This window comes from Desmodus rotundus, unplaced genomic scaffold, assembly GCF_022682495.2.
Source record: "Desmodus rotundus isolate HL8 unplaced genomic scaffold, HLdesRot8A.1 manual_scaffold_42, whole genome shotgun sequence".
NCBI lineage: Eukaryota > Metazoa > Chordata > Mammalia > Chiroptera > Phyllostomidae > Desmodus > Desmodus rotundus.
In genome coordinates, this window is record NW_026527500.1 from 60,081 (window position 1) to 72,749 (window position 12,669).

A 12,669-nucleotide genomic window follows, 5' to 3' on the forward strand; every position below is an offset into this window, starting at 1 on the left:
AGTTTTCTGGATTCAACTAACAATGCTTCCCCCCTATAACAAAAGTCTTATCTTTTTTCCACCCTTTCTAAAAAGTGGCTGAAATATCACGGTTAACACTATACTCATCCAAAGCATCTCCTATTGTTCCTCACATGTTGATACTATAATCGCACAGAATACACTCCCAATGTCTTACCCATTTTGCCTTCCCCTTCCAACTGATCACAAAAAAGAATACGTGAGAACTCTAGGATACCTGCTGGAAGACAAAACTTACCAACAGAGAAACCACCAACAGATAATAAAAGAAGAGGGTGAAGGAGTGAGTGGAAGCCACACTAATCTCCACCCAGGAAGTATAATCTCCACCAATTGGAAGTATAACTAAACAATACAGAAGTTATCCAGAACAAAACTGAACAACAGCAAGAGCATAGCCTCAAACCTCAGGCAGACAGGAGCAGATATGACACAACCTGTCCGCAGCTGCACAAAAGCACAAAAGATATGCTGGGCAGGGTGACTGTCAGTTAAGCAGCTGGAGGGAAAGGCCCACGAAAGAAAGACCCAACAACAATCAAAACAGAAAGACATCCGGAGAGCAACATAAATGACAACCAAAGAGCAGCAAGTTCAGGACATCAAGGAGACACACTACTGAATATCACAGGTCTCCTACCATAGAAGTTGACACCACAACCCCAGGGAGTCAGAACAGAACCATTTAAGATACAGAGGCTAATAAGAAGAGTCTCACAAACAATGGAAACACAACAAAACAATACCCAAATGAAAGGAGGAAGCCTCAGAAAGAATGCTAAAGGAAACAAAGGCAAGTCAATTATCAGACATTGAGTTCAAAACAATGCTTATAAGGAAGCTCAATGAGCTCACTGAGAATTACCAAAAACTACTGGAAACCTACAATGAACTCACTGAAAATTAAACCAACCTGAAAGAGGAAATAGTAACAACAAGGGCCTAGAGGTAATGGAGAATAAACCTTCTCAATTGAAGAACACAACAGAAGGAATCAAAAGCAGGCTAGATGAAGATGAGGATCAAATTCACAAGCTGGATGACAAGGTAGAAAAAAAATTTTTAGTTTTCTGAGGAAATTTCATACAGTGGCCACAACAGTTTGCATTCCCAACAATGTACTAGGGTTCCTTCTTCTTTGCATCCTCTCCAACATTTGAGAGGACGTTTGTTGATTTGTTTATGTTGGTCACTCTCACCGTGTGAGATGGTACCTCATTGTGGTTTTAATTTGCATCTCTGTGATGGCTAATGATGCTGAGCATCTTTTCATGTCTCTGGGCGCTTTCATGTCTCATGTCCTTGGAGAAGTGTCTGTTCAAGTCCTTTGCCCATTATTTAACTGGGGTGTCTGTCTTCCTATAGTGGAGTCGTGTGAGTTCTTTATATATTTTGGAGATCAGACCCTTGTCTTAGGTATCATTGGCAAATATGTTTTCCCATACTGTTGGTTCTCTTTTCATTTTAGAGGGGTGGGAAGAAAATTCAGACAACTGTAATTGAACAAAATAAAATAATTTAAAAAGAAAAAAGGAAAAAAAAAACCCAGGAAGAGCAAGAAAAGGAGGAAACACTGCGAAAGAATGAAGAGCTGTTAAGGGAACAGCAGGACAACGTGGAACATAATTAATATCCGTATAATAGGGAAACTAGAAGGAGAAGAAGAAAAAGGGATAGAACCAGTTTGAAAAAGTAATTATGGAAAACTTCCCTAATTTGATGAAAAAGTCACACAAATCCAGGAAACACAGGTCAAAATCAAGAATGCAAAGAAGCCCACTTAAAGAAATGTCAAAATTAAAATGGCAAAATTCCAAGACTATGAGAGAACCTTTAAGGAAGCAAGAGAGGAAAAGGAAGTAACATCCAAGGCAGCCCCAATAGAACTAGCAGCTGATTACTCAATGGAAATGCTCCAAGCCAAAAAGTAATGGCAAGAAATATTCCAAGTACTGAAAACCAAGGGCTGCAACCAAGACTATTTTATCCAGCAAGGCTCTCAATTAAAATGGAAGGCCAAATAAGGAGCTTCCAGGACAAAAGAAGCCTCAAGGAATATACCTCCTCCAAACCAGCTCTGCAAGAGACCCTAAAGGGTCTGATTTAAGGACAGGAAGAAAAACAGAGCAACACAGCTACGAAAAATGGCAATGAATAAGTACCTATCAATAATAACCTTAAATGTAAATGGATTAAATGCTCCAATCAAAAGATATAGAATAGCTGCAAGTATAAGATAACATGACCCACACATATGCTGCCTACAAGAGACCCACCTCAGATACAAAGACTGACACAGACTGAAAATGAAGGGCTAGAAACAAGCATTTTTCAAGCAAATGGACAGGGAAAAAATGCCAGGGTAGCAATACTCATATCAGACAATCTAGACTTCAACACAAAGGCCATAAGCGACCCAGAAGTTCACTTCACAGTATTTCAGAAAAGAATGCATAAAGATATAAACATTGTAAATATACATACACCATAATAGGAGCACCCAAGTAGAAGAGAAAAATCATGGAGGGCTGCAAGAAAGATATTGACAGCAACACATAATAGGAGGGGATTTTAACACCTCACTGTCAACAAAGAATAGATCTTCCAACAAAGTATCGAGTAAGATATTGTGGCATTGAACAATACCCTAGATCAAATGGACTTAACTGATATAGAGCTTTTCCTCCGAAAAAGGTAAAACAGACATTCTTTTCAAATGTGCATGGAACATTTTCAAAGAAAGACCACGTGATAGGACACAAAACAAGCCTCAGTTAGGTTCAAGAAAACTGAAATCATATCAAGCATTTTCTCTGTCCCCAAGGTACTGAATCTAGAAACCAACCTCAAGAAAGATTACAATTGATACAAGAGAAATAAAATGGATTGTAAGAAATTCCTACAAGTATATGCCAAGAAATTTAAAAATCTAGAAGAATGGACACATTTCTAGAGAAATATAATCTTCCAAAACAGAATGAAGAGGAGGCAGAAAGTCTAAACATACCAATAACAGCTGATAAAATTGAAGTAATTATCAAAAAACTGCCAGCACACAAAAGCCTTGGGTAGGACAGTTTCACAGTAGAATTTTACTAAGCATTTAAGGAAAAGCTAACCCCTATTCTTCACGGATATTCCAAAAATTCCAAGAAGATGGAAGACTCCAAAACTCTTTTTATGAAGCCCACATTATCCTAATCCCAAAACCAGATAAAGACATAAGAAAGAAAACTTCAGGCCATCAACACTGATCAACATAGATGCTAAAATCCTCAACAAAATACTGGCAAACTGCATCCAGCAATACGTTAAAAAGAGCATACACCATGACTAAGTGGATTCGTTCCAGGGATGAAAGGATTGTACAATATTTGCGATCAATAAACATAACACATCCCATAAACAGAAAACCAAAAACCACAAGATCATATTAACATATGTGGAAAAAGCATTTGATAAGGTACAGCACCCACTGATGATAAAAACATTCAGCAAAGTGGGAATAGAGGGACCATAATAAAGGCCACATACAACAGATCTACAGCCAACATCATACTCAACAAGCAAAAAGTAAGTTTCCACTAAGTTCAGAAACAATGCAAGAATACCCTCTCTCACCTCTCCTATTCAACATAGTATTGGAAGTCCTAGCCACAGCAATCAGACAAGAAAAAGCAATAAAAGGCATCCAAATTAGAAAGGAGGACATGAAACTGTCACTGTTTGCAGATGACACAATAGTGTACATGGGAAATCCTAAACTCGACCCATGGACATGAACTATAGCAGGGGAATGTGGGAGGGACGGGATGGGCAGGATGGAGTGGAGTGAGGGGGCGGGAAATGGGACAACTGTAATAGCATAATCAATAAATATATTTTTTAAAAAAGAAAGAAAATCCTATACTCCACCTAAAAATTACTCAACCTAAATAGTGAATTTGGCAAAACACCAGGATACAAGGTCAACATTTAGAAACCAAAGGCATTTTTATACAGCAACAAGGAATACTCAGAAAGAGAAATCAGGAAAAAAAATCCTATTTGATATAGCAACAAGAAAAATAAAGTACCTAGGAATCAACCTAACCCAGGAGGTAAAAGACCTATACTCAGAAAACTATACAACACTGAAGAAAAAAATAAAGGAAGACACAACAAATGGAAGCATGTACCATGCTCATGGATTGGAAGAATTAACATCATCAAAATGGCCATACTACCCAAACTGATTTATAGATTCAGGGCAATCCCTATTAGAGTACCCATGACATATTTCACAGATATAGAACGAACATTTCAGAAATTTATATGGAACCATAAACGACCCTGAATAGCTGCAGCAATTTTGAGAAAGAAGAACAAAGCAGGAGGGATCACAATACCTGATATCAAACTGTATTACAAGGCCACTGTAATCAAAACAGCCTGGTACTGGCATAAAAACAGGCACATAGACCAATGGAACAGAACAGAGAGCCCAGAAATAAACTCAACTCTCTATAGTCAGTATTTGACAAAGGAGGAACAGCATAAAATGGACTAAAATTAGCCTCTTCAACAAATGGTGCTGGGAGAGCTGTATAGCTTCATGCAAAAAAATGAAACTCGATCACCAATTAACACCAAACACAAAACTAAATTCAAGGTGGATAAGAGACTTAAATATTAAGTTGTGACACCATAAAAGTTCTTCAGAATATAGGCAGGAAAATCTGAGATATTCCATGTACCGATATGTTCACTGATATGTCCCCTAGAGCAAGGGACATAAAGGAAACAATAAACCAATGGGATCTCATTAAAATAAAAAGCTTCTACATGGCTAAAGAAAAGAGTATTAAAATGAAAAGAGAACCACACATTTGGGAAAACGTATTTGCAAATAATACCTTTCATAAGTGTTTGATATCCAAAATATAGAGAGAGAACTCACATGACCTCACTTCAAGAAGACAAGCAACTCAATTAAAAAATGGGCAAAAGACCTGAACAGACACATCTCTCAGTAGGACATACAGAGGACCCAGACACATATGAAAATGCTCAGCATCTATAGCCATATGAAAAATGCAAAATAAAATCACAATGGGATACCATTTTAGAGTAGTCAGAATGGCCATCATAAATAAATCAACAAACAACCAGTGTTGAGAGAGGATGTGGAGAAAAGGGAACCCTAGTACACTGTTGGTGGGAATGCAGACTGGTGCAGACACTGTAGAAACAGTATGGAATTTCCTCAGAAAACTAAAAATGGAGCTGACTTTTGACCTGGCAATTCCACTACTAGGATCATTTCCTAAGAACCCTGAAACACCAATCCAAAAGAACCCATGCACCCCAATGTTCATACCAGCACCATGTACAACAGCCGAGTGATGGAAGCAACCTAAGTGCCCATCAGTAAATGAAGGGATCAAAAAACTCTAATAAATTTACATAATGAAATACTATATGTAGCAGAAATAAAGAAGACTCCTACCCTTTGGGACAGCATAGATGGAACTGGAGAGCATTATGCTAAGTGAAATAAGCCAGGTGGTGAGGAAGCAATACCATATGATCTCTCCTGTAAGTGGAACTTAATCAACAAAAACAAACAGGCAGGCAAAAGAGAACCAGACACACTGAAATGAAGAACAAGTGGACAGTAACCAAGTGACAGGGCATAAAGTGGGGAGAGTAGTTTTCAGGAACAACTATAAAGGACACATGGACAAAACTAAGTGTTGGTGGAAGCAGGGGAGGGAAGTGGGGATGGCTGTGTTGGGGGCTAGATTTGGGGGTAAATGCAACTTTACTTGTACAATAATAACTTTTAAAAAAATGTTAAACCAGGATAAATGGACAAATTTCTAGAAAAATATAACCTCACAAAACTAAAGAAGCAGCAGCAGAAAGCCTCAACAGGCCAACAACAGGTGATGAAATCAAAGGAGTAATCAAAAAAGTCCTGGAACACAAAAGCCCTAGATTGTATGGTTTCACAGAATTTTACAAAACTTCTAAGGAAGAGCTAAATCCTATTCTTCATAGACGATTCCAAAAAGTCCAAGAAGAGGGAAGACTTTGAAACTTTTTATGAAGACAGCATCAATCCTAATACCAAAACCATAAAGACACAACAAAAGAAAGAAAACTACAAGGAATACTATAATGAACACAGACTACGAAATCCTCAATAAAATATTGCAAAACTATACCCAGCAACATTTGCAAATCAATACATCTAATACATGACATAAAAAAGGAAAGATGAAAATCACATTGTGATATCAATAGATGTGTTAAAACTATTTGAGATGTCTCTAGGAACAGGAAGTGAATTGGTAATGAAATAGGGAGAGGAAATGCTTAGAGTGAGGAAGGAAAACCAAGCTAAGACAGGGAAAAATTAGAGACAAAAAAAAGAGGAAAAAAAATAGGAAAGTAAAGGAAAATAAAAGGGCAGGGTAACAGAGAAAAAGAAGCAAAAAGAAATACAGGCTAAAGCATTGGAAAAATTAAAAATATGAGATGCAAAAAAAGACTAGGAAATGGGAATCATTAAAATTTATGATTTGAAATACAAAATTAGTTAAGGTCTAGTGATAAAGTTGCAAAAAAACACAATCATTACTACCCTGCACACAACCAACACAGATTGCTTAAGATGGAGAGAGAATGTGGGTACTTTAAGAGCAGGTAAAAGGATAGGATGACCATCAAGAAAATTGGTTTTGTGTTGCTGGATGGGGGAGAAATAAATGTGGAATGTAAACAAGTTTAGCATGAGAAAAAACAAAGTTTAACATGAAAATAATAAGGAAACAAGAAAGTAAAATGGGCTAAGAAAAGGAAGGCACAAACTATGTGAATTGAAATAAACTATAGTATAAAATCTAGTGACTAATACACACAAACTTGCTGGACAATAGATGAAATATTAGAAAGTTATGCAGGAAAATATTACAAATCATGGAGAAGACTACAGTGGATTTCGTCTTGACAGTTATCTTGTTTACCTTTACCACTGTTTTCTTTTTTTGGATCCACCTCTGGTGATGTTAGATGTTGACCCTATCTGACCTTAGGCAGCCTGTCCAAGACTTCCAAGGATCTACTGTCTGTGGTTGACTCCTTTGGTTGTCAATCTAGTCAGTCTGCACTCAGCAGTCAGGCTTAAACACCACAGGGCAAGGGCAGAGACCCTCTTGGCATCAGGCCTATTGTTTCCCTCAGGCTGCTGCCCCATCTGAGGGGAGAGGGCTGACTGAGGAGGATGGTTGCTGACACAGCACCATGATTGCCCTCATCGCTTTCCCCAAAGCTTCCATACCCAGTCTCATTCTTCAGGTGTCTCTAGCCACTCTGCCCCAGCCGTTGCCAGAGTACAGGATAAGCGGCTGCAAATGAAAAGTTGTGCACCAGTCCTCTAAAATGTCACTTTGCGTCTCCAGCCGTTGGTCTATGCAGCGAGCAACCACAGGTTGTTATCCGTATACTTTGGGCTCTGGTGCTCTAGGCTGGGGATCCCAGCTTAGGGATGAGACCCCACTCTTCTCAGGGGGGCCCAATCAATCATTTAATTATACCTATGGCACTGCTGTCTGTGGGCACCCCACCAGCCCTCTGAAGTCTCCACTGCAGTCCTTACCAGTCTGGCTGTGCTGAAGCTGAGTCTTCTGTCTATCCTAGGTTATAAGGCTTCTCTCTCGCTATTGTTCAGGTGTTTGTTCCAGGTGATTTCTCCACATTTTAGTTGTAGTTTTAGGTCAGTCCTGGGAGGAACTTAGTATGACTTCTATTCACTCCTCCGCTATCTTGAATCTATTCTTACATTTCTTAACTTCAGCCTTCTCTGCTATGTTGCAAAAAGCACAAATAAAATGCATAGTTGTAAAACACACATTTTATTTTTGACAAAAGAAATCAAATTACAAATGGACATCAGTTAGAACAAAGAACTTCTTGCTCTATGCTTTTTGTACTTAACAGAATTTTTTTTTAAATAACTGAACCAAGGTGAAAAAAACATGAGGTAGAAGGAAGATACAGTAATCCTTGAAGCACCTAAGTATTTCAATATATAAAGAAGAAAAAAATAAAATGCAGTGAAGTGTGTATGGCGGGGGTAGATTAGATACATTTCCTTTTCAAGTTTTATTTGCCTCAGTCTAAAACAACTGTCTTACAAAATCACTCACTGTATGGTGGTCCCAGTAATACTGCTACAAAAGAGTTCTGGAAAGAAGCATACTGGGTAAGGTCTGTGGGAAGTGAGCTTAAAACATTGCCTTTAGGAGTTAGGGTACTGAGTAGTCTGAAGTAACAGATTCTCAATGGGAAATGAGGTCAGGACCTAGAAAGGCCCAGGATTCAGTGAAATTAAAAACAAACAAAAAAAACCAAATCTTTTTTGTGTTGCTGTCACAGCTCTTGCTGCTGAAGATAGGACAAGTGTAGCAAAGGTGTTAAAGAAAGAAAAGGGGTGGTGGTACCAGAATCATTTTGTCCAAAGTTATTCTGGTTCCATTTCAAGATGTGACTCTGGTGTGTAGCCGGTGTCAGGAATTTATTTTCATGATCTGCATCCTCCTGAAGCTCTTGTTCCTCTTGACCAATCTCAGGCTTAATTTCTGACCTCCGGGCCTTTTTTGGCCGTAGCTCTTCTTGACCAAGATCTTCGCTCTCTCTACCCAGATTTACTTTCCACTGCCACTGCTTCTCCAATGACTGAATCCTTGTCCAACTTCCTCGATGCTCATGGTTCTCCACCTACAATCATGCACACACAAGCATAAAGAACTTCTTGGACAGTAGTCACACCTGTGCTTCCTGCTTGCTTTCCCATAAGCCACTGCCTTACCTCCAGAAGTGTACGGATCCGTTTCAGGTCTGGAGGCCGTCCAGCCTGCAACAGCTGCCAGATGCTGTAGTTTTCATCCAGAGTTACCTCAAGCAAATCACCCTCCAACATGAGTTCCTCCAGAGGGACCCGAGTTTCTTCAGGCAGCTCCAATACAGGGCCAGTCAACTGTGGTAACAACGATGACAGCAGTCCCAGGTCTACAGGGTTATGATAACAGGATGTGTTAGAGATTGCCTCTGGCTGTACTGCAGAGACAGAAGACTACATAGGTCACTTGTGATATTTAGTCAATAGGCTGCCCACACTTAGACCTACCTGTTTTCCTTGAGGACTGTGCTAGGGCTCCCTTCTCAATACTGGTCATCCTGTGTCTGTTCTGCGACAACCCCTGCACCTGCAAAAGAAAGCAAGAATGGGTAGCAACAATAGAATCAAGCAGTATTTTTCATCTCTGGGGCCCAACTTTGGAACCCTTCCACCTCCTGCAGGAGAAATGCAGACACAGACAGAAAGCAAGGAAGAGTCCAAAGAGCTGCACAGCATGGACAGGATGTAGAATGATGCAAGGAGGCTGGACAAAAGCAGACTGAAAATTAAGAGGACAGGCATAACTAGAGAGTAATAAGAGTAGTGTTAAGAAATATAATTTAATGTCAAGAGTGGGGCTGCATAATTTACCTTAGGCAAATCCTTGTCACTGTCTTTTCTGAGATGCTCAGATGCATGGACTGAAGGATAGGCAGAGGAGTCCTCAGATCTGTGATCAGACTGCAGCTGCTGGCGAATTTTGGAGAGCTGCCCCAACAGAGTCATCACATTTTTAGAAGCTAGAGCCTGCCTGGCACGCCCCTGCCAGCCAATGGCTCTCTCTGTGAGGCACTGTAGGGCCTCGCCTTCTGGTAGCCACACAGGCAGTCTCTGTAGAGCCACCAGCAGTGCTAGGATAGTCTCCAGGCGTGGGCGCCGTGAGCGCATACACAGTGGACACAGAAATTTGGTGTTCCACTCCCACCAGGCCAGTGGCGGGGAAGAGGCAGAAGTGGATCTTGGGGAGCTGAGCAGGTTGGGTACAGACACACACCGCCCATGAAACCAGTCCTGGCACAAGTCACACTGTAGAGCTCCCACCCCAGCTGGCACCTGCCCACACACACAGATGGAAGTTGCAGAGGCGGCTGTGACTGATGACACCAGTGGATGGGGCTTGGTGGAGTTGGTGCGACGCAATTTCAGGATACCTTCTTTCTCCTTCTGTTCCCCCTCCTTGAAAACCACAGTCTGCCATGACCAAGACAGGGGGAGAAGAGGTCAGGGGTCACTCTTCTTTAGTGCCTTTAATACCCTACTCCCAAAGCAGGAGAACTGAAGCCCAGGAAGCAAGCAATCTGCCCATGGTTACCAACATATTTTTTATCACTAGGCCTTTCTCCCCATCTAGGCCCAAAGCCCTTACCATAGAGCCTGGGTCCCTGAGGTCCTGTGCAGACAATCGTGGCAACTCTGTGTCAGACTGACATAATCCAAACTCCTTGTGAATCCACCGGCTGCGCCTGGTGCTGTCTGAGCCCACATCTACACACGGGCAGAGCACCTGAAGCAGGGAGACAGAACAGGAATGACCAGGATTCCCCTACCTTCTACTCTCCCCGGTACACCACAATTTCCCATGTAATCATGAATCATCTGAAAACAGCCAGGTCAGGGAAAGAATCCATGGGTCAGGACTGACTTTTACCTCTAGCAGTGTGTAACATGAACTGTTCTTCAAGAAGGTCTTGGAAACCTTTTCCTTCCAGGAATGTGCCCTCCGTACCTGTAGCTCTAGCTGTTTCAGCTCTTCCAGGCTCACAGGTAGGTCTCGGCCCACCGCCACCAAGCCCTCCAAGTCATCCAAGCATGGATAGTGATTACCATTCTGAAATAGGGACAATAAAATGGGGGGAAGGTAATGGGAATAAGAAGTATAATTGGTAGGTATAAAATAGGGAGAGGGTCAGAATGGTATAGGAAACAGAGAAGTGAAAGAACTAGTATATACAATCCATGGACATGAACTAAGGGTGGAAGGAATGCTGAAGGATTGGGGGGTGCAGGGCAGAGGAGGGATAAAGGGGAAAAATTGGGAAAACTGTAATAGCATAATCAGTAAAATATAAATTAAAAAAAAAAAAAAGAAAAGAAAAACCATTTCCAGCCCCTATTTGCACAGGTCTTAAATACAGAGCTTCCCCTTAGGAAAAGAAAAAGAAAAAAAAAAAGAAATCTCAGTTTTGTTATGGCTACAACCATTGTATCTTGAATGTGCTGAACAATTCTGGGTAACTGCAACACAGACCTATACTATTTTGGGGAAATGGATACCTTTCTCTCAAAATTCCTAGTTTCACAAGCTTAGAAAAAGTCCACTTAAAAGGTCAGTTACGTGGCATGCTTTGCTTCATCTGGCCCCCTCCTTGACAACATCTCCTCAGGTCTAGACCCACATATCTCTCTCTCCTTCCTGTTATTCTAATATCTACAGTTCCTTCATAGCTATCCCCAAGCTGCTGCCTCTACTTTTCAACCAAACCCAACTGAGTTACAGAATGGAACTGCTTTTCTTCTGGTTGTATGCCAATAGTAGGAAAGTAGGAAACAAGGTTCTCACTTGGATCTCATCCACATCAGCTATCCATGCCTGTGCCTTAGTCAGAGCCTCTTTGAGTGCCTGGATGTTAGGCAGGTGAACAGGGATGTTTTCTGCCTCACGAATTATGGTTTCCAATGTCGCTGGTGGATGTTTCTGGCTAAACATATTGTAGGAAAGAGAAATCCATCCTTAAATGTTACACATTCATAGGCATGTTTTTGGTCCTGTTTCCTTGCCAAAAGCATGAACTACAAAATCTTCAACAAAGTGAGTAAGCAGTAATTGCTGAAGTCTAGGGAACACTCTAATACTGTGAAGCAGACATGCAAGTCGCTTATAAGTCAGGTGTGGTATCTGTCACCTGAGCGCTAAGTCAGTCTAGGAATATATTCCCAATTACTACTTTTACACAGTAGGAACATATAGAGGACTGGATGAAATGGTCATACTACTCCTTCATAGTTTAGCACATGTCTGAGAGTCTGGTGCCAATGTCATTACTGAAGTCATATTTAGGATGACTCACAAATTCTGAGGACTGGAGTCAGGGCACATATGGGAGAAAGGTTAGGTCCTACCTGGATTCCAGGCAGAAATGGGCTTTTTCTTCCCAGCATTCTGCAATGGTCAGCAGCTCCTGAAGTTCAGCCCGGGCCTTGTCCACAGAAGGGCTGGAGGCTACCTTGGTGCCCATAACCAACAGCCTCTGCATGATAACCAGAGAGCCCCTTTGAGCTGAAGGGGCCACTGCTTGCTTCACCTCTTCTAGCCATTGTGCCTGTTCCACCTGCCTCTGGAGCTCATGAGCTTCAGGCACCTCCACACCCAGCTGCTGCCCTCTCTCTAACAAAGCCTGCAGTTGACCTAGACTGGGTGGCAGTGAGGCCAGAGCCTCCCTGGCCTCAGCTTGGTAGGCCTCCACCTGGTCCACGATATCCTGCAGAGATACAGGGTAAAGAACACATTTAGGCACCTGGACAATCAACTACCCAACCTTCATGTGTTCCTAATCATCTCTCACACACACCTTGTTGATTTACACTTAGTTTCAACCATGCCCTATGGCAGGATGTGATTGGTACAAAGAAAGATCCTATATTTATATAAACTGCTTTTTTTTTAATTGTCTGAACTTTATTTCTCCAGATATACTTTAATAACA

At 41.1% G+C, this 12,669-nt stretch overlaps 1 protein-coding gene across 4 annotated transcripts in view; it reads right to left on the bottom strand.

Annotated features, from left to right (window-relative positions):
- Positions 1-7,981: 7,981 nt before the first annotated feature.
- Positions 7,982-12,669, bottom strand: part of LOC139440637 (lysine-specific demethylase 5D-like) — a 35,482-nt gene continuing 30,794 nt past the window's right edge. For 3 of the 4 annotated variants that reach the window (XM_071220487.1, XM_071220488.1, XM_071220486.1), the window contains exons 19-26: positions 12,086-12,444; positions 11,526-11,664; positions 10,614-10,793; positions 10,332-10,469; positions 9,557-10,156; positions 9,194-9,272; positions 8,876-9,075; positions 7,982-8,784 (exon numbers count right to left, since the gene is read on the bottom strand). In XM_071220487.1, coding sequence (XP_071076588.1) covers positions 8,437-8,784; positions 8,876-9,075; positions 9,194-9,272; positions 9,557-10,156; positions 10,332-10,469; positions 10,614-10,793; positions 11,526-11,664; positions 12,086-12,444 — 2,043 coding nt within the window. In that variant the 3' untranslated portion in view covers positions 7,982-8,436. The remainder of the gene's footprint in view (positions 8,785-8,875; positions 9,076-9,193; positions 9,273-9,556; positions 10,157-10,331; positions 10,470-10,613; positions 10,794-11,525; positions 11,665-12,085; positions 12,445-12,669) is intronic. The other variant, XM_071220489.1, reaches the window with a different exon arrangement.